At 34.4% G+C, this 27,055-nt stretch overlaps 1 protein-coding gene across 2 annotated transcripts in view; it reads left to right on the top strand.

Moving 5' to 3' along the window:
* The first annotated feature begins 595 nt into the window (after positions 1–595).
* Positions 596–27,055, top strand: part of LOC142987211 (pseudouridylate synthase RPUSD2-like) — a 458,610-nt gene continuing 432,150 nt past the window's right edge. Inside the window, exon 1 of one of the 2 annotated variants that reach the window (XM_076135822.1) lies at positions 596–1,238. In XM_076135822.1, coding sequence (XP_075991937.1) covers positions 861–1,238 — 378 coding nt within the window. In that variant the 5' untranslated portion in view covers positions 596–860. The remainder of the gene's footprint in view (positions 1,239–27,055) is intronic. The other variant, XM_076135821.1, reaches the window with a different exon arrangement.

The raw sequence follows: 27,055 nt of genomic DNA, 5'->3' as shown, positions 1-27,055 counted from the left end.
GATTGTGTTTTTAAATCATCTGTTAGACATGAAAGAAAGGAAAATAGCGCGTATTTAAATTTAAGCGCCTACGGATGAATGTCTCTTGAATTAAGTAGGTTAGAATTTAGAAGGGATTAGCTTTTTATTTGTTTTAGATTCGGGAGAGTTGTATTGTTCAGTAAAATATGTATCACCTATGTCGTATAGTAAGAACAAGTTCTTTTTAATATCGTGCAAATCAAGAAGCGGTTTTTGGAAACACTAGGATAGACGTTCCTCGTAGTTGAAATTGGGCTACATTTTCTTTGTACCTCAGTTGAAAACACAGACATTGGGTTTCAGCGTTTCGTTGAGGTTATTGAAAGTTAATTTTAAATTAAAAACTGTATTCATGATAATTTTATTACAATCTGTTAGTTTTTTATGCAATCCATACATCAAAATACGTTAATAATATTGTGATATTTGATAGAGGCACCTATGTTAAGTGATGAGTCTAAAAAGCTTGATACCCAAAGCTTAAAAGTATTGCATTTGACAACTTTGACAGCAAAACAGCTGACTGCCTGACGTTTGATAGCTTGGTTCAACATAACCTAAATCGTCGGCATTTGAGGTTAATATCTCATGTATCTTTCGATTGTTGTGTGAAAATATTAATATTACTGAGTGTAGTTTATGTATTAGTGTATAAATATCGTCTTTTGGCCGAAGAGTCGGGGCTCACCGACTCGCGCGTGCGCGTTTGACGTCAAAGCTATTTATACCGCGGTGTAAATAAAACATTGTTTATTGTTTGTTAGTATTATCTCTATATTTTAGTACTAAATTCTTGTTAATATTACTCCTAGGGCTATAAAGTAGGTTTAGGCACATTAATGCTAGGTTATATTAGGCGTGTTTGTAGTTTTGCTTTTAGTATTAAAACAAAATTAATTATAAATTCTCGAATAAGTAGTTTAAGGAATAGATTAGGCATGGCTAGCGATAATCATAGCCTTAAAACGAAAAGTGATTTGGATTTGGAACAACCGGCAAAAAAAATGAAATTGGAAAGTGCGGGAGATTCTATAATGACAAGAACGGTGGCAACTATGTGTGGGGCTTGGAGACCTGAGGAGGAATATGGAGGGATTATCTTCGTGTTCAAGACCAGAGGAGGTGGCCTGAGTCCTGATCCAACGAGGGAGGAGGACTATCCGGAGAATATTAAGGATTTCTGGGAGGCGAGCTTGTCCGGCAGCGATGATGAACAGGTAAGTATTTTTATCTATTACCATGTGTATTAATAGTTAAGTTACGACTTAATTGTGACTTAACTCATTACAAATTTATCTCATTATTTATCTCAAATGCAAAGAGCTCTTTAAACAAAGTTACAATGATAAGCAAGGGTGGTTTTCAATGTGTTTTCGCCAGCGCCATCTATTAGAAAACGCATGAACTACTTTAAATTCTTGAATTGAACTACAGTTGATCGTAAATAGTTTACTTAAATGTCAACAGATGGCGTTACGCTAGTAGTATTACAACAAAGTTTCCGCCGTATCGAACAGATGGCGCTAAACTCCATATTTAATCTCGGTTCTGTAAAAAGATTTTCAGATTTACCGAATGTTTACTAACAGCACAGCTAAAAGCCTGCTGTGCGGTCACTGTTTAGATTATTTTAGTAATGGCTATACCGCTGAGTATTAAATGGAATTTGGTCTGGAGTAAATAAAAATTGGTACACTTATGTAGGAAACTAAGAAAGTACTTTTTACGTAATGTTTCCTCTTGAATAAGGAAACCGAATAGTTTTTACCTATTGAATTAATGCGCAGCTAAAACAGGTATTTCAGTACTTGAGTTTATTCACCTGAACCAAAAGCACTATAAAATACGCTTCAGAATGATTCATAAACTTTATTTCATGATAATCATACCTATTCTGTGCCATGCGTGACAAGAACGCATGAGATTACAAATGTCACGCATTACAAAAGCTACAAATAATTATAATTACTTAAATATCACCATCAACATAGTATTATGAATATGTAAATAAAATCGTAACTATTGAAGTATCAAGTACTAAGGATTTTTTAAAAACCAAAATGTACTTTTTGAACAATTATTTAAATTGCTATCACTACATAATCTTTTTTTTTAGTAGGTACTTTTATGTAATTTAGCTGACCCGTGCAACTTCGCTTGCATAAGTGCTCATTCACGTTGACTCGCGGGCGCGGTGGCGGGCGCGGTCGCGAAATATCAAACATATGGCGATGTACCGAAGTGTTCACGTACAAACCGTTCGCGCGGTCTAAGTCGCGGGCGAGCTAGCGGCGTCGCGCGCGGCCCGCGTGGCGCGCTCGCGCCAATATCAAACAAGTGAAGATGTTCGTGTGTGTTCACGTCGAACTAGCGGTGGCGGGCGCGATGTCAAGTAAGATCAACCAGTTTGAGCCAGTTTGAGCCAAACGCCCGCCTGGCGGCCAACGTGAACACAAATCGCCACGTCCCCGCGACCGCGCCCGCCACCGCGCCCGCGAGTTCCAACGTGAACAAGCACTAAGAAAGAATAGGTCATAATTTTCAAAAGATTTTTTCAATTCGAGCCAGTAGTTCTTGAGATTACGCGCTCAAACAAACAAACTCTTCAGCTTTATAATATTAGTTTAGATTCACGATTGGTAGGTATTTGGCAAAATGATATTGCGAAGTTGTAGCTTACCTAAGTGTAGAAAAGTAAAAACAATTTATTTGTTGTGTGATCTGCATAGATTAGTAATTTATTTTATTGTTCCTTGTTTATTTGTTTGTGCAAAGTCCCCTGACACCTAGTTGTACTAGACAAAGTAGTAAACTACACGATTTTTGCAATTGAACGAAGATTTTTCGTTAGCAATTGCAGTAGTTTACGTTTTGCAATCGTATTCCGATCAAGTAATTGGCTAAATGCAATTAAATAGATTAAATTGGCTATTGGAGTTGTTAGTTTCTAAATAAATAAGTTTGTTCTCCAATACTTATAGTAATTAAGTATTCTATATTGCCGTTTATTACAGCCGAAAGAGTAGATGTATTGGACTTTTCTTATGTTTTTGGTATCCTGGTGTTGTTTTAAGTTCTCATCAGTCTGTAACTTTCACTCTTTATTTTGGCCTTTTTAAGAGAATATTTATATAGGACCCCGGGTCTTGAACTATCTTTGTATTAAATTTACACCATATCGGTTCAGCGGTTTCGCTAAGAAAGCGTAACTGATAGACTCTTTTATTCGTATTTGTGTAAATATCTGTTATATGACAGTTTGTCAGCCTGCGATATTTGTATGTATACTTATGTAGAAGTTAAGACAGACTTAGCAAGGCCTTGTATCGTTGCGGTGGTGTTTATAAATGGGGTGTTACAGAACTGTTGAGCAAAGCGCTGCGTTAATGACGACAATTAACTATGAGACCTTTGTCAAATCTCTTGGCTTGTGTTGTGTGTAGTGATGTGCCTGGCGGGAATATTGCCGCTGCCGGCAATATTCCCAATGTCACTGCCGGTAAAATACCAATATTGCCGGCAACATTGGCAATGTTGCCAAAGTTGCCTGTCGGATAATACCAAAATATTTCATTCTCATATTGTGGATACATGTAGTTAGTTATGTTTTTGTAGCATATCGATAATAAAATATTTGAAATACGCATTTCGTGCAAAAAGATCAGATGTGAATTCCATCCATGATTATTATTCACATTATCTCGGGATAGCGCAAAAATAAAATGTAAAATTGTGTCTAATGTGTTATTTGCTATTACCACGTTGGAGTAGTGCAGGTAATCAAATCGAAAATTGGCGCTAATTTTCCCACTTCGGGCAATATTGTCGGGAACGGCACATCTCTAGTTGTGTGTGTGTGAGAGGGTAGTGTAAATGTCTTGTGTGTGTTTGTATTGATAATGAGATGAGAGATTTGTTTTAGTGAATTTGATGTGTGGATATTGTCCTTACGGATAAGTGTAATTTTGGGGAATTCTTTAGTGAAAATGCTTTCATGATAGGTTAAAGATCAACACCGCAAGAGACATTTTCAAAATTTTTGGTAACGAGTTTTCGTCCGGTATTTAAATATGTTTTATAAATTAGGCTTTGAAGTATAATGTGTTGAAGACATTGAAGAACATCCCTTATTTTACCAGTAACCCTGTATCTGTAATATTAATATACTTTTTTCATTGGTGTGTCTCCTATAACCTTGCTTTAAATTTAAAGCTATGCCGAAATCAGGAACTTGTTTTTGTAATTTTCGTATTCTAAACAGTTTGATAGAAGCAATAAACAAAGTTTTCATTATAGCGATATGTACAGAACGCAAGAAAATAACACATCACAAATGATTTAATTCTTATTCATTCTTAAATTTTTCATACTCAGCATGCATTTGTACCAATTTCCCGGATTAAATATCTGTATCCACATTCCTCAATGGCGTATTGATTCTAGCAATTTATAATTCTGATATAAATTCCCTATAAACATTATTACCTTTCTCCGAATGTAAAGTTCACAGAACATGTTAATTCATGCAAATTGCAAGTAACGCAACAATATCAGTTCGTACGAAATAACCATTCAAACTATTCCATTGATATATTAATGTTCTGAATATTTTATACGAATATTTCACCTGAATTAAGCCTTTGTATAGATTTGAAAATATTTCAGTGCTGCTTTTCATATTTACGTTTATATGGGATGGGAATGGGAATGTATAAGTAAGGTACTTTCATGGTTTTTTATTTATTTTGGTGTTGACGTGTTGAGTATAGAGTTTGTGCCTTTTTATTACGATTCAGATGATTATCGCCTAAGGAGAGAGAATATGACTAGGTTAGATTAAGAATGGAAAATAATAGTAATAATTGTGATTAAAAAAATATACACAACATTTAAGAGCAACCACGCAGGTGATTATACAAACACACATAAGTAATTCTGGTTCATTAATCAAAAAATATTTTTGCAATAGTCCATTGTTTGTGGAAAAAAATACGTAATACAGAATAATTACTTTCGGATCTTTATTTTAAAAAGTTATTTTATACAAAATACTGTCTTCTCTGTTCGGTCTTCGTCTGCGTTCAAGCCAAAAATGTTCCGAAATCTCCTCCCTGGAATAAAAAAAAAAGTGTTTATAAATATTACTATTAGTAATGGACTATTTAAAACTAGTTTGGGAGTTGTAAAGATACAGAACAGCGTGCAATAAAAGTAATGCAATATTCTTTAACACATTGCAAGAATTTTCAAGCAGACAAGTACTCCGAACTACAGCAAAAGTGAAAAGAACATCACAACTTCACAAATTAAGCCTAGAAATCGTCGGAAACTACTTTTTAATTACTAGGAAACATTAAAATAGCATTTAAAACGCGTTGTCAACGAAAATGTTATGACAAAGGCGAATTCCGGAGCCTCGGAGCTTCGTACAAAATTGCGGACATTCCGGTGAAACTCTACGACGTAAATTCTTTAAAACAACTTTGAATTTTGTAAGTACACGAGTATATTGTAGACGAACATTCTGATGTCTTGGTGTTGATTGTTCTTGAGTAATGGAAGAGCAAAGTTTACTTTTGAACTGTCGAAAAGATTACTGTTGGTTACAGAAGACCTTTTGACGAAATATAATACAATAGGTATAAGTTTGTCTACGTGCATGTTTGCTTGTTCGCTTGCTTTAAACCGTGCCTGGAATAATATTTTTAGTTAACAAACAAATTCCCCAACCCGCACTAGGCCAGCGTGGTGGACCTAAGGCCTGACCCCCCCCCCCTCGTTTGGGAGGAGACCCTTGCCAGAGCGACAGTAGTGGGTTAAAAAAGTGCTTATCTATCAACAACCTGCTTTATCCAGCGTAGTGGACGCAAGGCCTAGTCTCTCTCTTTTCTATTCCGGGAGGAGACTCTTGCCTAGCAATAGACCAATACTGTGTTATTTTAATATGTTTTATAATTGTCGCAATAACTACATGTTACGAGTATTTTGTATGGTTCCCATGTTCCATCAGTATCACTCAATTTAGTACGGATCTCATATACATTAAACATTTAATAAAACCTCAGCATTGATCACATAAGGCCGTTGATTTCCAAAACATTTGAGAACCGCGAAACTTGTGCGAACTTGTGTTGTAAAATTGTTTAACTTTCAAACAACAGTTATAAAACGATCTTGTTCCTACGTGAGAGTAGAAGTACGAGTATTCAATATTTATGTACTGTCTCCAAAGTTGTGTGGAGAAGGTTTGACTGGTGTACACGGGAGGAGACATTCAGATGGGTAGAAATAATCTTTGAATGATGATAATGGCTGGAATGGATTTGCAGGTTGAGGATTTTAGTTTTGGAGTAGATTTAGGTTTCAAGCTTAGTAGCTTGTTCAAATTGAGAAGCGAGGTTTTATGTATGCTTAATGTGTTAATTCCCGGTTTCTGAGTACATTTAGCGTTATATAAACTACCACTACATGTACCTCGGCAACCGGGGTAAGTGGTGAATCCTTCCATCGCAAAAAGCTTTAAACAATATAAAGACACAAATGAACAAATTTGATACTCAAAGTGTAGCGACTAGTCTTAACTGCGCACATAAACTTAGCGATCGCGGGCCTTCTCGAGTGTCTGAAATTATTTCATCTTAATATAACATTTTAATGTGTGGTAAAAAGGAATTATCGCAAAGTATGTCTGCGAAGCAAGTTTCTTACGGTGCGTTTAATTGTTGCAATTCGAGCTATGGCCATGGTTTATGTCTTTCTTGTAATAATTGAGCTTTTTAATGCTTCGTTGTGTTGGAGTTTGTGTGGATTATTTTTTACAATTTACAAACAGATTTTGAGGTCTTTATGTTAGCCTAGAGCCCTAGAGTCTTTAAAATTAGGCTCTTAATTTGGATAATTCACAGGGTTTTGACCAAAATATACTGCAATGAAATCAGAATATTATATTCAGACTTCTTCTATTTTAGCTTAGTTTAAGAAAAAAAATAACTTAAACCTGTTTGTTAATCAATTAATGTAGATTAATTTATCATCAAGTTATCAGCCCCAAAAATTGCATTTACAATGTCTTATAAAATCCGAGACTTATTTCTCATTCCCGTTTTAGACCTAGTTAGAAAAACAAAAACCAATCTTCAATCCCTTCAAATCTTCACAGCATCCCTCTATCTCACGGTACAATAAAGTTAGAATCCGAACAAAAAAGCCACAGACGATTTAACCTGATTCTCTCATTTGCAGGTTAGAGGGAAATCAGAGATAACCATTGCAATTTGAACCAGCGATGCGTAACGTTCGGTGTTCCTAACGAGCCACTGTACATCGCTGGTTTAGTACATGTTGAGGTATCTATAAAGTATAGAAATGTAGCAATGTATGTGTTGTGACCAGAGCGATTGATTTTATACGACTAATGAGGTGACTCTCGAGTTGCTGTGTACAATTTGAAATAAAGGTCTTTTCAGCAATTGTAGCTTATTTTAAAAGACACATTTTTGAGAAAAAATAACAACTACTGAATATACAGTTGATACGCTTAGGTTAGGGCCTCCAAACAAAAGCAAACTGAAAAAATATGCGAGAAAGAGACATTGTCAAATCAAATAGAATTAATACCTATGGGCAAATATCGGACAAAATCTAGTATTTCATGACATAAACTCATTTGTTCGCAGAAAATATGCCTAATGCCTTGCTTTAAGTAAGGCATTAGTTATATCTTCATGTATATTCGTCTCGATAGTTTAGTTAGTCAATTAATTGAAACATTTAACTCCAATGTAAATGTCGATCTATTAAACAAGAACAAGAAATAGACCACACAAACGTCAGTTCTTTTATACGGAGACGTCTCAGTGAATAGGAAAGCAGCATTTAAAATCCACAATTCTTGTTAATTAACTGAAGCAGATTAAACGAAGGCTTTCGAGGTCATCGCTAGGTCTACTATGGGAAAGGCTAAGCCGTTTCATTCTTATCCTATACTAGCTGACCCGCGCAACTTCGCTTGCGTCACCTAAGAGAATGGGTCAAAATTTTCCCCGTTTTTGTAACATTTTTCGTTGCTACTCCGCTCCTTATGACCGTAGCGTGATGTTATATAGCCTATAACCTTCCTCGATAAATGGGCTATCTAACTCTGAAAGAATTTTTCAAATCGGACCAGTAGTTCCTGAGATTAGCGCGTTCAAACAAACAAACAAACAAACAAACAATCAAACAAACAAACAAACTCTTCAGCTTTATTATATTAGTATAGATTTATCTATTCTTTCGTTAAGACATATTATTATATTCATTCTTTTTGCTTACACCTTCAATCAACAAGTAATTTAAGAGACATTTTATGCTTTAACCTACTGAACTTGTAGTTATTTCTTATTGGAGCCTTTCACACTGTTTCCTAATTATTTTACTCCTTGAACTGGTGGTAATCTCAATTAGAGGTTTCGAAATGGTAGAAATAATACAATTATCTTCATCGCATTAGTAGTCCTTTTTCGATGACCAAACAGTTGCAGTCTTCTTATCGTATGGCTAGTGGTCAACCTAGTGCCAAAGTTGTTCAAGCCGCCCAAAGACCTTTGACATGGCTTAACGACTGTTATCTTATCTAATTGACAACAACCGGGACCGACTTTTTACGTGACTTCCGAAGCACGGAGACGGCCACTCCAAATACCACTATACGGTCACCCATCTATCGAATGATCGCGCTAAGGTTTGCTTAACCCATTGATTGTTTACCGACCCGTAAGTGCAAACACTAGGTATACAATCAGCTACATAACTTACAATTATTAGCCAATAAATGACTTAAAATAAATACAGAGAAACCTAAAATTCATAACTGTACCATTATCTTGTCAACCGGTCTCAACCCAATAGGTACCAAGTCTTTCTCCTTTGTGTTCCCACACCTCAAAGCTACGTAATTACATACCCTTCATAACTCTAATTATACCATAAAGTGTTACAGAATATTTTTCACCCTTTTCAAGTGCCATACAAACCTTTCAACCCCATTTAACCTTTATGGTATCTACGGAATTATGAGCCGAAATGTTTTCAATGCTTTTCATTTCGGGTGTAAGGGCGGTGGTGGACTTGAACATTTTGTTTAAAAATTCTCTTGCGAATGTTACAGATAAAAAAACCGCTGAAAATGTTCTAATATGCATTTTGTACAAAGAATTTTATAACGCTACCAATATTTTTGTAATTGGTGCATTCAGACACCGATCTCTCAATATTACTTACAATTCTTACTGTTTCGGAAAGCTACAAAATTATTTAAGATTAAAAGTATGGTGAATGGAAATGGTGTATTTAACTTGCGGTACAGTTAGGCAAGACTTAAAAATTACTTTATTATTGCAAGAAACTCGCCGAATTTCATTACAACTATTTGAGGTGAACCGTCAGTTTGCCGATCGTGTTTGCTTGCTGCGTAAAAGTTGCTGCTAACATTGAAACGAGTTGCGTTACATGGAAAAGTCATAGTCAATCTACAGCTTTAAAAAAATGTATTATACAAAAAAGGGGTCACGCATATTATACAGAAAGACATACAGTCTATCACAAATTTTGTTTTTTCCGTATCATTTAAAATGGACGGGTTAAGCCGGGATTAGGTGCCCAATGTTTGGTGATTACACAAATTATACTGCGAATGACTTAGCCTGTAGATAAAAAGGATTTTCTATACGAAGAATATTCATAAGAAATGCTGTGTCATGCGTTTTGTTTTGAAAAATCTCATTCATGCATATTTAAATATTAATTTTGCAAAGGTTTGGACTTTAGGATGCTATACTTTTGACTGTATAGTCATGATGTTACTCATTAACGTCGTTTTAGACAGACTTAAAATACTGAAACTATTTCCATTCAACCAGCAGTTGTTCGCGCCTCGAAGTCTCACGTTATATCGGTCGTGGGTTGGCTACCATTCCACCAGGATATAAGACTGGTGAAAAGAGTAGGTACCAACCTGAAGATTTTTGTGTATTTATTTTATTAGCATTTCTGTCTACTGAATGTAGCTATTTCAAAGAATGGTACAAGAGGAATAGGCCTTAAACCATCTGAATTAGCGAGTTATTTCAATATTATCATGAAGAACGTTCTCTAAATGTAAAAGTAAAGTTTGTTTGCTTTCGTTTATTTAATTTATGTTGATGAAGACTCAAGAAAATTTCGGATTACTCATGTGTCAAGTTTGTTAATGGAAAATGTTTGAGTTGATTTTCAAAGTGGAGGTATTATCTATCTTCTAACTTTAGTTCTTAGTCAGTATTCAAAACATACGCCTTTTCAATACTACTTTTACGTGAATTAACGTATTTTGTGAGCTCTTTAACAAAATATTTAGGCGTAAGTTTTTCATCATTTGAAATTTTATGATCTCAATTGAGTGGAAAGGATAAAAGTAGCGCAGATTGTTAGGGAAGATTATGAATTAAGAAATTTGATAAACAGGTGAGATAATTGGATAATTATAATTTTGACTGCCAAGATATAAATGAACGATATTTTGATGGGTTTTCATCTGTTTTTTTGCGAACTCGATAAATAAACAGAAAATTACAATCTCTTCACATAGGGTCGGGGAAAGGTTAGATAACGCCACTTGCTCATATCTTTAAAAAGTTTTTATAAATATAAACGACAGTCTATTTTATACTGCCTTTCTTTTTTCATAACAAAACAAACTTACCTAGTCAACGTACAAAAAAAAAACTTTATTTTCACACAAAGGAGCTAAAAATATCTATATAATATTCAAATACAGGAGCCCTTGCATTAAATTACCTTCCCAATTTCCCACGCAAATATTTTTGTCTCGTTTCAATATTGCTAAAGTGTCTACCTGGTTTTCACTTAGCAATTTAGTTAGAAATTGGCAAAGTGTTTTTTAGGGGTACCTTAGGGTAGGCATACATGCAAAGTGTCACAATACACGGTATGAACCAGAATGGTGTACCTACAGTTTACCTGTAACTTACAGGTTGAGTTGGCCGGAGTCTTTTTGCTACACAGGTAGGCAGGTCAGTTATATACGCAGATTAATTTTAGAAAAAGTGTTTTGTAAAGAAAAATCATGAAATGTGGTGCAGATGAAATGTGTGATTGTCATATGCTTGAGGAAAAAAGAGTTAAATTTACCAAACGTTACGTACATTTGTTTTAAGGTAAATTTGTAAATTATAAGAGTGATTAGATTCTTATAAAATACATTATGAACCTATCAAATCTCCTGCGTTGCAATTAAGCACCGGACTCTTTTGTCATGGGGTCATTTCATTATTTTACCGCTGTGGCTTCACGCAAAGAAACCTCATCGCAAAATAATACGGTACTTAATTCCTCTATTCACATTTGAAGAGTATGATTACCACACACAAACTTGTCTTCAACCCTAGCATGTTTTAGTGCCTTTACATTAAAATTTATTCTTATTATTATGGTATCAGATGAGGTATTATATTTGAATGTTTCCCCCAAAAGTGTTTCCAGACTCCAGACATTTTCCGTCAAGATCCTTACAATTGGAACTTCGCCCTCTAATAGGATTTACTTTACTTTTAAACAAAAGTTTGCTCTCACAAACTTCCTTATTGATTAGTTTCAGTGCCTAAGTCTGTTTTTAGTTAAGAGTTTTTCTGTAGTATATTTAGAAGAAATCTTTTTCTTGTTACTGTCGTGTCGTTAGTGATTGATTGTTGTTCATTGATTTCGGGAAGATTTGCAATTATTTGCTTTTTTTACTTAGAAATGTATAATAATTCCCTTTAAAAAGTCTTCTTTTATTCTTGTAATCTTGTTCTTTTAGTCGTGTGTCAGTGTTCAAGATTTTCTTTTATTATAGGTATTGAAGTATCGATTTGTTTCCATTGAGCCCTGTCGATTGTCTTCGTATTGTAGAACCTGAAAAAAAACCTCAATTTATTTTAGATGACCACAAAATACCTGCTCCTACATTCAATCTGAATCTATTCAACTCTTAAAACATGGTTGTTTTTAATCTTCGCCTATTCGTCTTCAGACAAAATCTAGGTAATATTTCATAAATAAAATTCTCCTTTCACAAAATCCACTATTTAGTTCCAGAGTTAATAAAATTCGAGTGAAAAGCGGTAAAGACATCTTGAATCTCAACAAGTCTAGCGAAAATGAAAAATACTCGAGTCACGGTTGTCTAAATAAAAAATATTCTGCTTCTTAACGTCTATCTAAATTATTTCGGTGCTTGTAAACTAATAAATGAAGCGACGACGATGGACTAAATTCAACGAAAATTGCTGAAGCGCGTATTAAAAATGGGTTACGTCAAAGTATATTGATGAGCATGTCAAATGCGTAGAAGTGCTTATTAGTTTTAAAATTATACTGTAGTGATACACCGTTTTTTTTGCTTAGCATGATAGAAATTAAACGATTAAAGAAGAGCTTACAGTGTTGAAACTTTATTCAGAAACGTACTAAGCAATCGATTAACATTTTCATAAGTTCTACCAAACACTCATTCATAAAAGCAAAAAGATTTTAAAATACATTTTTCGAAACCTCCCAATACATCGAACAAAACAAAACAAAAACACGAAACAAAAAACAAATCACGCAACAAAAAAAAATGCTCATCGCTTCAATATCAGTTTCGATGAACTGTTTCAAACGCCTCTATGAATTCACGGTGGCAGCACCTGACTATCCGCGCATCAATCATAGTGCCAATCCTTGTCAGCTGCCAGCAATCTTAGCGGACTCGCCGCTAAACAGGCATTGGCTGCCGAATTGGTGCCAATACTACGTCAGGTTAATGCATAAGCGTACGCCTTTTGTTTTTCTTCCGTTAAGAGATTGTTTTTGATTTGTTTTTCTGTTTTGTTTTTGTTGATGGTGTGTTTGGTTAATTTGTTTTGGTGTGTGAATATGTTGTTTTATTTTTATACATGTGTGTATCTTTTAATTTATTGAGTTAAATTTTTTTCCTTACGTTAAAGTTTTCGAGGCGTAAAAGATTCGTTTTCGCTAGATTTTAACGGTTCTTGTGTTTTAATACAAGTATACATAGCCTTGTATAGTCTCGGTTCGCTAGTGGTTTTGTCAAATAAATCCGGGAAAATAAAAAAGGAAAGTTAAAAATTTCCCTGTCTTAGGCTTTGAGTATAACGTATGTTCCTCGCTAAATAAATTTGTCGATCGAAATCGCCTATAATAGCTTACGATCAACGAAAAAATTGCCAATTCGAAGACCTAATACTTCCATATTGTTTCTCGAATATTCCTTGTAGTAAAAAGAGTTTTTGTGGTGTTTCTTAAAGCTAAATCGGGAAAGCGTGTTGTATTAGTTATTCAACGTTAGTTTGCACGGATCGTTTAGCAGTAATTCAATCTCCATTGTCTATACTTGATCAGAACTACGCCTCTGGAAGCTCTAGGGACACGTTTAATCACGATAGATTATAGACCTTTATTTATTTATTTTCCAAGATTTGATCGATTCGTACCATCTATTGCGAAATTGCGATGCAAAAACTCTGATGATTTTGTTTGAAGCTCTAGAACTACCGTGCTGGTGATGAAAATTCTGTCTCTTCTTCTTCTTCTTATCGTATGGTTAGTGGTCAACCTAGTGTCAAAGTTGTTTAAGCCGCCCGAAGATCTTTGACGTGGCTTAACGACTGTTATCTTAATTGACAATAACCGGGACCGACTTTTTACGTGCCCTCCGAAGCACGGAGACGCCCAGTTCAAATACCACTATGCGGTCACCCATCTCTCGAATGATCGCGCCAAGGTTTGCTTAACCGACAGATAGTTTACCGATCGTTGAGCGCAATTGGCTATTTGTACAAAATCACAATTGTCTTGAATGCCCCTGACAAAAATAGGCCAGTTTTTGTTGATTAATTCTTGCATGAAAATCTTACATTCAGAAACTTGCACAATCTTTCTCTCCGTTGCTCGCCTATTCTATCGAATTGATCCTTAGTGCTGCTGTTTACACGGTCTCACACAAGAGTCGATACTACTTCTAGCAAGAAACTAATTTCGATGTACCAATAAAAAACTAATTAGAAGATTCCAATCGCACCTCAAATTTTGCAATCATTCCATAAATATTAATGCCAACTGTCATTCTTTTCCTCCTTGTAATACGATTATGATTTGTTCCATATTCCATTACGTAATCGACGTCTTACAGATGAATCGAAGATTGTTTGGACGTGGGATTATGGCGTAAATTGCTTTGTGTTTACCTTGGACCGAACTAGATGGCGTCAGTTATTTGTGGAGTCAGGATGCGCTTTGATTAATGTATATTCCGTTACTGAATGCCTTTAGGACAGACTGTAGGTATAGGCAGTATATTTAGATATCCTTGATGGAGTTGAACCATACTAAATACATAAAATCGAGTGTATTTAGTATGGTTTGGTTAGTAACGTAACGCTCATGAGCACGGTCGTAACAACCAGAGGCTAGGTTAACAGGCAGATGAGAAATTTATGGCATAGTCAACCTATATGTATAGTTGTAAAGTAGTTTCATGAAAATTAGGAGAAGCTCCTGCTAAACAGGTTATATCTCACTCAACCTATTAAGTTTTCCCATGATATGGCAACTGACACCAAGATACCTGAAGTATTTTTCACTAGTCTTATGTTCAAAAAGAATAAATTTACAAAACGTAACGTACTTCTAATGTTACATTATCTCTAAAAACTTAAGTACTAAAATCGTTTAGCCTTACGAAAGCCAAAAATTCTTGTGACAAGACTGAAAACAGAATACATCAATAACCTAAATTGTTGGTGCCAGTACAGGACTCAAGTCTCCAGACATCACCCTTGACGCTGATAGATACCCTCAAACTTAGTACATAATAAATAATTAAAATTCTTCAACAAACTCCCTTCAATAAGGTTCTTGAACGAAAATTTATAAGCAAATTGCCTTTTACCAAAACTTGTGTACATTTTTTTCGAGAAATTTGCAAGGGTTTATAAAAGAGATTTTTAAGGTGGGAAAAAACCTCTTTGTTTGATAGAACCTATTTGCAGGTGAAAGTTTCTTTGGCGGCCATTTGTTTTAGCATTTTTATGCAAATGCGATTGGTACTTACGAATGGAAATCAGATGGGTGAGCGAAATATGTCTGATGGATATATTGTTTAGTATTCTTTTTTATTACAGGTATTTTATGAGCAATGTTTATGTAACTGAAATTGATCTTGAGAACTGTCTTATTGATACTTAAAATGCATGATCAATAATAATTCAAAACATCCCAGATTTTTATTTTTCAGGTTCAAACTTCTTTGAGATTGACACAGTGTTATTATACTTATTTTGTACTTAAAACATAAAAAAAAAATTGGAAATAATTAAAGCGCAGAACTTTTTCGTATAGTGCACTCGAATTATCGTCACTAGAATGTTCTAGAACAATTCACTAACAAAATCTAAACTATGACCAAGCAAATAGTCACCCGTAAAGTAAACAACGAAGATTTATTCACCCACTACCCGACGGTGACAAATAGCTAGGTTCGATTCTCGAGTCATCAATCAACCGAAAGAATGCATTAATGTCCGAAGTTTCGTTGCAATGGTGAAGAACAGAGGGCCTGCTATGATTCGTGAAAGCGAAATTTCGTCGAATGTTCAAGATCTTTTTCTATTCTATTCTAATACGAAATAGGCAGTATCGGGTAAGCATGCCTTATATTTTTTATCATAGTTTGACCGATATTTTGTAACGAATCGAATTGTGATAAGAAATAAAATATCATGGGCAACTCACACACGGTCATTTGATTCCAAACTAAGCAGACTTGTACTATGGTAACCATATAACTGACAAACATACTTATATACTTCTAAATACATATCTATTTGGATAAATTGACAACCAGACTCAGAACACATACTCATGCCCAACACACAAAGATTTGTCCCGGGTGGGATTCGAAACCACACCACACGCGGCGCTACGATTATTGTGGCCATGTGATCACTCTACACACTGCGCTAAACGTGCAGTTATTCCAAATTTCAACGAATATTCGTTTCCGTTGACTATAGTAGAGCCTCAGATGCTTTGAACTGTTCAAGCCGACAATTATCTTTTCGGTTAGCGAACGATTAAGGAGAATTTTCAACGTCTTTTTCGTTCAAAAGTTTCACGATGATTCGGAGTTTTAGCGGTACAAGTTTGTTGTGGAGTGGAACAATTTGTTTTGTGATTTTGACGCCTTGTTGAAGACAATGTTTGCGAAAATAATGAGACGCGTCTCGAAGTGTCATCAGCTCTGCTGAATTTTAATTTTAGGTTTTGCTGACGAGTTTACTGAAATAACGCCATAGAGTCTTGACAGATACGTTGAACTTTTTGCAGTGGAATATTCTTAAGCATTGTCCTTTAATTTTGTTTATCCTTTCCTATCAATATGACAGTTTAACAGAATTTTGGACTTCTATTTTTTGTTCGTAAACCGAGAAATTGTTTTGGTTATTGGGAACTATTTACAACATAGCAACAATTGACGTAAAGTACATACAAACTCATGTACAGTCCGTAAATTGAACCCACAGAATGCACAGTGGTGACATTAATCATTATGCCGCAGGTTTCATAAAAAAGTTATTTGTTAACTTCTGCTATTTCAATAATAGTTATTAAACAGTGGTATTTAAGAAGATCGATGTTGAAACCAATATCTGTCTAAACTAATCATCTTTAACAACTCTTCAAAACAATTAGCCTACTAAATATCCAATAAACGTCTTAGTAAATAATGTTTATTGACAATTATAAATTAATGCTAATCTACTTCAATGACAGATGCTTATTGTTAATATTTATTACAAGTTTAGTTATAATTCAAATGTATTGTTGTTTAAATGACTAACCCCCGGTTTCTGAGAACATTAAGCGGTAGTTTATCTAAGGATAAGTCCAGGGGTAGCGGTGGCCAGTGGTCACCACATCACTCGGATCCGAATCCTACGGAAAAAGCAATTAAAATGATACTTGATGTAGTTGCGGTTGATGAAATAGAAAAGGCTTTCGATGTTTTAACTTTACTCGGGGTATTCAAACGTGCAAACTAAGTCATGTCATTTTATCGGAGTCTCTCGCTCGCACTTACACATTGTCACATTCCTATGATTCTTTTGATTATATATAGTAAACAAATTAGCGATTCCTACACCTTTTAGTATAAGAAGTGTTCAGTAATTAAAAATATAAAATTTTCGCAAATTTCTTTACTGAAAAGAACTTCAAGGCTTTTCTGCTCACACGTCTTACAAAAACCTGAAAAAATTCAGATCTATATCGGCCATTCACCTAATAAAATACGTAAACCCAAAATTAATAACGGACCGTACGTAACACGTCAGTGTATTCAATTTCCCCAAAACCAATACGGGAACGTCGGAATTCCAAGTAAAGCGTTTCAATAAATATGCAATGAACTGGGCCCAGTACGATCAATCTACGCCAGACTCTAGTGAAAACTGTTTATCATAATCTTCTTTGAACATGAAAATTTTCATGTTACTGCCTTTTTTCGATCGTCCGACAGGATTGATGGCTGTTTTTATGGATGGCCGTCTCTCGATGGTGTTTTGTTGGGATTTTACTTTGGCTTATTGGTTGTAAAGATGTTCCGGGATAGTGATATTTTGTGGCGCGAGAATTTAGTTTTATGAAGTACAGTGAGTACTGGTTTTTGTTACGATACTTGATTTTCGTCGTGTAAATTAAACATGTAAAGGTACATGTTTAATTGACGTTAGAGTAGCAGATTTTTATCATCTTAGATTTTAATAACTGATTTGTTGTTAACGTTAGCATTATTTTCATATAAAAAAATTTAGAAAACGTTAGTTTTCTACATGATTACTTTGATATATATTTATGTAGATGAATTACCTGTAGATTATTGCCTTTTAAAAAACAAAGATGTCACCTTAACAAAACGAGATCTAACAGAAATTCTTTAAGTACCTCTACCGAGCCTGTGAAGTAAAACCCTTTACCTTTGCTACATCCTTTTTTTCTCCAAACCCCGTCCCATATTCACACATAACAAAGAAAAAACGTCCTTAATAAAGTCCACGTAACCGTTAATGTAATTTACGTCCACATACCTTGCTAATGAGGTGTCCCTATAGACTTTTCTTTTAGACCCTACCTTCTAATTACAGGAACAATGCGAATTAAGATGATGTTCGTTGTTTTGAAATTGTTGGAAGGTCAAAGGGTTAGTTTTGGGTTTTTTACGTTTTGAGTAGTTTGCTGAAAGAAGAAAGAGAGGAGAAAAGAACTACAGATTCTTGGACCTAATAATAGAAATAACTTGGAAACGGTCAACGGTCGGAATTAGCCAGTACCATTAAGATACAAGTGCAAGAGACGAAGGGTGTTGTAGAGTATTATAGTGCTCGTTAATAAAAAATAATAATACTTTTGAAGTGGATTTATGCATATCTTCCCCTAAGATAGGTAGTACTACTAAACAATTCGACAAAATCTTCGTGGCCAATCATACCTATAGCTTGATAAGCTTTTGCATTTCCTTAAACAAAAGGCTATAGGTCAAACGATTTAAACTAATATATAGCTTTAGACTGCCTTTCTATCAGAGATATACAATGTACATGTATAAGGATGTGCGCTAGAAAAACTTTTACCAATACGATAAGCCATGATATACCCAAAAGCAATTTCTAGTGAGAATGCACTTAGCGGTGGTCCCATCTTCTCTTTCGTTTAAGCTATAACGCATTTAATACCAGCAAACATTCAACAAAATAGCCAATGAAAATAAAACTAAAGCTCGTTGCTAAGCGAAACGTCCGGCACAGCATAAATTACAATTGATACAGTCATAAACAAGTTTATACGTTGCTTTAGTCGTTCATAGAATATTAATTTTATACGTTGTTGTTCGTTACTGTACTTTTACAGCTTCTGCTAGATGTGTTTGTGGTCTGCAGTGTTTTGTTTACGTTTTGAAGGAATTAAGTTTTTATTGTGAAAATAGATTTTTGTTTAGTTCATTTGTAATGTCTTGTTGCTATGAAGATTGCAATTATTGAAAATAACGTTTTCTGGAATTCACCAAGTACTTTTGATGACTTATTTTAAAAAAGGTTTTGAAGGTCTTATGTCTGCAATTAAGTTCCGTGATACTAAGCAACATGTATATGGTTTGAGTGCAATAAATTTCTTAATATCTTAGCTGATGGTACTAAATCAATGCTAGTACTCATAGGACTTAAATTAATTCATGCAAGAAGAAGAAATATCTTTTACACGACGCAGTCAATTTAATTAAATTTATTTTATGTCAAGCATGTTAATAAAATAAACGAGCGACCATTGTGTGTTATCAATTTATTTGAAAACAATTACAAACTATTTCTAGAACTCCCAAACAAACGTTCCTATACAAAGAAAATCTGGTGTCCATTTGAACCGAAATACCGTCCAATGTAAATACAAACGCACGCGACTCGAATAAATCGATTTATAACAATACAGAGTTTCATACGAAACCATACCCGTATTTTTGTATGACGTCACTATTGAAAATAGCGGCAAACATGAATGGTGAGGTTTTTCAAAAAAAGTTTTGTATTGTCAACCCGTATGTTTTTGTTGGAACAGTCTGTGACGATTTTGAACTCGCAAATACAGGCAGATTTCAAATAGTGGAAATCCGTATTGAATATCATCGGTAATTGTTTACCGCAAACGCAAAAAAAGAGATGAAAATTTTAGTTTACGCCCGAAAAGCGTCGGGAAAACGTGTCTTGTTAGGCTTTAAATCTCGGTTAAAAGCAGGATTAACCACTATAACAAACAAATTTTGCAACACAAAACAATGACATCATTACACTTTTGTTGTGTGGAGTTAGTGATTCGATCAATCTCAGTTTTGTTTCATTTAACTTTCGGAAGATTCAAAAAAAAGATTTTTTAAGCATAACTGACCTTAAGGCATATGCAGCAAAAAGTTGCCTGTTTGCGACAGCATCTTTATATTGGGCATACACAGAATTATAAGTTAAAATCTAGATAAATATTGGACGCCATGGCTTCCTACTAAAGTGTCGTACAACGTTGTTTATCTTCTTCTTCCTGTTACTTGATGAGCATCAAGAATAATCCAACACTACATAACATATTGAAAGAGTAATCACATTACATGCAGTAGTAATCCTTCGAACAATTAAGCTACAACCTCTCTTAATGGAACTGTATTGTCGTTCATCGTAAAGTATGTCGCATTGTCTGTGTGAGAATTTTCTGTTGTTTTATGTTTTCAGATACTGTTTTGAATGGTGGATTTTTATATATGGATAAAACGTGGTTTAATACTAAACCATTATTTAAGAAGAAAATATTTTGTACTAAAATGCAATGGCAATGGGTTGTCAAATAAAAAAAAACATTTATTGCATCGTCGACATAAATACAACATGCTTAAAATGTTAATTTTGTTAAAAAACTGTAATAGAGCTAAATAGTAACTAATTAATATTATTCATTTGAAGGTCTGCGAATGTTCTTGAAAATTTCTAACTCTTTAACTCAGAAACTATTGAACTGTCTTTGATGAAACACTACAGTAACGTAATGCAGTCACACAGTAACTGTAATAACACATTAGAATATCCCGTCATTAAGACGGGCCTATAACAAGATGTATGACTATGAGTGAAGCAAGGAAAGTTTGCTAAGATCGTATCAAGTGGCGTTACTTAGTCTTTGCCTACCCTTATGGGACAAGGCACGATTTTATGTATGTATGCCGTGATTTATAAAGCAAGCACGAAGTGAGGTAAAGCAAAACACCATTACGTAATATTTATGTCGTTGTATAAAGACATTTTCACTTACTACCCACAAATCATCTCGGCGTTATTAACCTACAATTTTGCTAGAAATAATCTTTCATTTTTATTTCATTAACCGTAATAGTAACGTATGAGGCGTTTTCGGCACGTACGGAAGTGGGCAAATATTATTATATAGGAGCTTAACTAGGGCTGTCGTGTGCTAATATTGGAACAGAGAATTACATAACTTTTAAGTCAGCTGGTAATTTTTCTATTTTCTGTTCTTTTACAAAAAACCTTTGTCAAATAAAAAATGCTAGGGTTGCTTCCATATTAACGTAGTGATTTTTTTTGTTTTAAAAATCCATTTCTTAAGGTATTCATGTATCAAAAAGTATGATTTTTATCTTTGGTGCACTTGAAATAATATGTCAATACTCGCCCAAAAAGCTGCAGGTGACAGCGCAACATATTCACAAGAGTGCCAGCCCTAGAAATACCCATTCCTTGTGCATTTGTGAGAAATTAATACCAGCCGTGGCCACGTGAGGGGAATATTATGAACCCTTAAATTTTCTTTTATGACGCTGAAACCGTTTCGTTTGAACTTTTAAAAGATATGAGGATTATTTGCTTTTATATTGCATTTTACTTTGTTGCATTTGTTCGTTGTTTGTTGTTTCTGTGAGATGTCTCAATATTAGTATACCCTAACAGAGAGGTAGGTAGACGGTTGTCCAAATGATATAGCCATCTGGTCTGTACTACGGCCGATACCTTTGTACCATTCAACTTAAATTTGAACTCACCGATTCGGAGACAGGATGCTTTAAAGTCTTAAAATTGAGCTCGTTGTACTAGATCAGGTGGTAAATTAGCAGATTTTTTTTATGTATTTACACTAAAATTTTCTGTGCCGATGTAACATCATTTGTCTCATTTAGATTATAACAATAAGATTATATCAGAAAGCAAAACGTTAAAACGCTTATTCAATGCAATTTTTTAAATTTAAACCACTCAAGAACCTTTCAACTAGGAAGCACTCAGAAATACGTAAACACGAACTGGTATCTGAAAAATGCAATAAATCCGACGGTAACGGCGTTCCATTGCACTACATATATTACGTGAAGTCGCTCATTCAAGCCTTTGAGCTTAGCTGGAGGGGTTAACAAGATTGCTTTATCGTGCCGACAATACTATTCCCTACAAAAAAGTTACAAGAAACTTCCCCATTTTGAACGAATCCAAAAACGATTCAACAAACAATTCAAGAGCGATTCAATTCCAGTTTCTATCTTAAAACTCGTGTACACCGTTATCTCCTCGATTCCTGAACAAAAGCTTTATCTAATTCCATTTTTTTCTTCAAACGTTCCCTTCTGCGTTTGACATGAAAACCTGTGAGAGAATTAATAAGCACGTTTTATTCGCAGAATGAGATGTATGGTTTATGTTTTTGATTAAAAAGCTGACTCAATCTCTTTAATTTCTTGGATAAAGGGACTTGCACACGAATTGGTTAAACATTTTTTTCTAAAAGTACAACTGTATCTTGTACAAGGGTTTTTAATACTAGTAGTTTTCAGAATCATGCCATCAGAGATATTTTATTGAGATATTGTTAAATTTCAAAACACTGAATATGTATATAGTGAATATTATAAAGCCAAGAGACGAAAATAACTTTATATCCTGATTTCTAAATGAATAAACTCACAACCTCCATAAAAATGACACCTTCAGAAGCATAAGGTCATAAATGGTTTTAACATTTAACATTACTTCGACTTACGACTTTCTTTCTCTGCATAGCAAATAGTTGTGTAAATCTCAAATTATGTAACTAACAGCTCCAGCTAAATGTAATTGTCTAGGAACATGAGTCTTTAGACTATTAAGACTGTCCCTTTGTGATAATTTGTCTGCACGTTAACTAAATAACGAGACTGTCTGTCGTACAGATGTCTGTCAACGACTGTGTACGTACTTTGTTTTGTTATTACCAGTCTGGGATATGACACTTAGGAGTGCTTGGAACTAAATGGTGTACAGGAATTTATTTAGTCGCGCTTCAAGAACATGAAAAATATATTGCAATATTTTTATAGAATTGATTGTTAAATTCGTAAAGAAGGATTATAAACCAAGTTTAGCTCAAGACGTTTTTAGCCGTTCTGAGTCCTCTTATCTCTGATGGTATGGTCAATAAAATATTACAGTGACGATTTTGTTATCTAAACAGCAGCTTAAATCGTTACGGTAGCGATGTGCAGAATCCCTTAGCGAGACTAAAATTGAGTTAAACCTGGTACATAATGAACAGTTAAAATTTTCCGCTTGAAATTAATATCTCGCCGTAAGCTGTTTTTCGTACGCAATTTTCTCACCGAAGGCTATTTTCTTGTTTAATTGTGGAACTGCGTTAAGACTGTCTCAAATATGTTTGGTAGATTAATTTTCAAGATTAAGGTAGATATAATAGAGATGAAATAGAATGAAATCGTTGTAGACAAAGTTGATGAAATTTCGGAGCTCAATTGTTCTGGTAAAGCTGCGGTTGAGATCTAGATTAAGATTCAAATATGTAAATTACGTGCCAATGACAGACGTACAGAAAAATTGTACGACGGAATACTGAAGGTAGACTCATTTGAAGACGTAGAGGTTGTAAGTGAATTAAAGTGATTAATCCAGAATATCGTGCGATGCATTCTAAGTGTGGAAACGTGAAATAAAATAGGCATTCATTTTATGAAACATGTTGGCAATAAAATTTTAAAATTAAAATCATAATAATGAATAGGCGAGAAGTTTTAATTCAAACAAAAATATATTTGTTAATTAAAGGATCTAAAATAGGCCCCTGGGTGATACCAACGCAGACGAAAATCTACTTTTACATTTATGTTTAAAACAAATATCAAACGTGTCCTTTACAACGCTGTGTTTAGTAATTTATGTTGTCGTGGAAATGATAATTTATTGGCCATGAAATGCGCAGTAAAAGTGTTTATTGTTCGTGTCAAATGCCTTTCTAAGTGCCGAGATGACGCTTGCAATTGGATATGAATGTTATTGTTTTTGTTTTGTGAACTTTAAGTTTACGAGTTAGGGGAAGACAACAGAATTGACAACACAAATCATAAATAAATAAAATACATGGTTGTATTCAATTGTCGTGTTCATCATAACAATTTATCGTTCAACCTTTTTACTTTTGATCGTGCGCTGGAAAAAGAGTTGTGGACGTTACTACAAATAAAAAATAACGGTCTGTGATCTTTCAAATGGAAACCCTTTGAGCGATGATAGCGATCCTTTAGCTACAAACTATATAGATATAGTGTCCTTTACAACGAAGGAGTTGAGGCAACTTTAGGTACTAGCAAAGACGGTGTTTGGCTGCTCTGCAAACAGGACTTTGAATATCATGAATAATCAGTTTCCAACCGCCGCTGGATTAAAAGCTACTTGTAAAATTACAGCATACTTTAAAGGAAGATTGCTGTATACAGTGTAACGTTAAATTGTCGAGTTAATAGCCTTAACGAGCCTATAATTTTATCTTATTCGGAAGTTGAGCAGAGCGGGTGAGTCGACAACTTTCCTCTTTGAATAGTTAGTGAAGTAGATTTGTATAGGTTTTGTTGAGTTGCTGAACAATTTCTTAACATCAAAATAAATTATTACTTGAGTTGACTTAACAATCTTCATGTCTCGGGATTATTTTCTGATTGTTCTATTTTAAGGTTTTTGTAATTATTTCTGTAGATTAGAGGTATTTGAACTAGTTTGTCTCATTGCCAGGGACAAGGACTTATAATATGAAATAGCATAAAATACATATTTAACGAAAATAAAAGTAAAGGTTCTATAAATAGAACACATTTTAATCTTCATTGTAGATGTAACGCAATCGTGATGATAATCCGAATTGAACATACCGCAGCATATAAAAAAACATAATGCCTCCCAAGTCATTGTAATCATTGAGGAAAACAAACTCATAATGCCATACTAATGTATCATAATGTTTTCAATGTTTACCCTCACCCGTCACCCTGTTCTCAACTTTTAGATGTATACGCGTCAAAAAGCGTCCCATTTTCCTCATTTCAAAAATTTTCACGCATAAATCACTTTCTCTTTACATGTTTTAATATAAGGCTTTCGCGCGGAGGCTTATTAACGCGGCGACACTCCTTTTAATAAGTCGACGACGTTGCAGAATTTTGACAGGAGTGAGGGAGATTGAAATATGGATGTATGAACGACGTTTTATTAAAGATGGACAGATTTGTTCGAAGGCATTTCATACAGTGCTGCCGTTAAAATTTTCGTTTGTTCTTATTAATTAAGATTTATTTATAGAGACTGTTGTAGGATTTTTTTTTATCACAAGTTATGGATTTGAAGTTCAAGAGGTCTTCATCTCTTCTTCCGTTGTTTATGTACCAGAGAAGTGATTTAAAAATCATATAATTTGCGCTTCTCCCAGCTCGATTCTCAACTACAATCGACTACCGACAACCGGCTAGCTATCGAGAAATTTTGCACTAAAATCTGATCAGCGCCTCAACCGGGTTCCGTAATAACTATTTTGGCGGCACATTTTAAATGTCAATCTCTCTTTGCTTTACGGTACAGACTGTAGAGAATTGCGCTACTGTACTCATAATAATATATGTATATTGACATCAAAGACGCTAATGCCTTCCAAATTGGAGTGCGATGCTTACGCTAATATAGCTTAGCTATATCGGTCTTAACAATAGATTATAATGGTTTTCGGATCGACACGCATACAAGATAAACTAAGCTATCTTGCTTGTACTACTAAGGTTTATAGAGAGAGGAAAGTTTCAAGCAGTAATACCCATACATTTTTTAAATTACTCCTAAAGGTATTACAGTACTCAATGATTCTATTCGTAAATTAAATTCTCAGAATTCCTGACCTGATTCCTCAATCGGTGTTCGACAAAAAATCCGATTTCAGTTTCCATTTTGAAGGGATTAAATTTTTCTATCATTTGATTTGATTTTATGTTTGGTATTCAGTTTTACATTTACATAATATGTATAACTAACTAGTAAATCCGCGCGGCTGCGCTCGTATATCATTAGTTAGAAGAAATTTAAGTTGACTTTTGGAATTGATTTTAAACTTATGATTGAATATTTAAAAAGGAGTAGATTTTGTTTTCTTGGTTTCCTGTGTCATGCACCAAAAGTTATGTTACGTTTAATTGTACTGTGTGTCCGTTGTTTGTATGTATGTTACGAGTTCTCACGATTAAAAGTTTTTCTGGCACAATAAGTTAATGCTCATTGTAAGGGCTTTAAAATATCAGAGAAATATTACGTTATTTAATAAATTAAAAAGATTAAAAAGATTTTCTCTATATCTTCACATGCAACATGCCAGGTAGCTTGTTTGAAAAATAAAAATAGTACATATTTGCAGTATTAGTTCTCCCGGAACTCGTTAGTGGTAAAGCCACGTAGAACATCAATTCAAGAGATTTCCTGAGAAAACTGCCACGAGGATGTTTCTATATTATTGACGACGACGTCCTAAGATGTGAAATTTCGTAGCAATTTGTTAGCTGCCACAGTGGGTACAATGCTTTACAAAGGTTTTTTTAGAGCCCGAGACAAAAAATTATTTCATTTTGAAGATTTGATTATTTTGTAGTCTATAATAATAATAAAGATAGTGACAACTCAGTGAGTAGGTTCTAGTAACAACATCTGATTCCAGATACGTACATATATCAGAAAAACTGATTTCGTTTAACTAGTGTTTAGTTAATAAACAGACAGCTTACGTTGTTTTAGTGCGTCGCTGCCAGTGTAAATGAAAATATGAAAACAGCCTGTTTAAATACTCAAACTAAATGGAATCCTAACAGCTTTCAAAAGACTATCTTTAAAGTTTACACAAATTCTCGATTCTCATACAATAGTAGACCTCTTTAGACGCCATTAAAATCGCGTTCGCTATGAACGTAAACACGTAGAAGCGAGACGAGCTTCGAGCTTGATAAGTCTATTCAAAACAGCTTTGGACAAAATGTTGGCAGAAATTCTACGCCTAGCCGTGTTAACGTGTATGTCGTAAAATTTATAGTATTTTTATTGCAAATTGCATTGTCTTTAGT

The sequence above is a fragment of the Anticarsia gemmatalis genome, chromosome 3 (assembly GCF_050436995.1).
Source record: "Anticarsia gemmatalis isolate Benzon Research Colony breed Stoneville strain chromosome 3, ilAntGemm2 primary, whole genome shotgun sequence".
NCBI lineage: Eukaryota > Metazoa > Arthropoda > Insecta > Lepidoptera > Erebidae > Anticarsia > Anticarsia gemmatalis.
The sequence above is the reverse complement of the archived record's forward strand: the minus strand, read 5'-3'. Positions and strand labels throughout refer to the sequence as shown.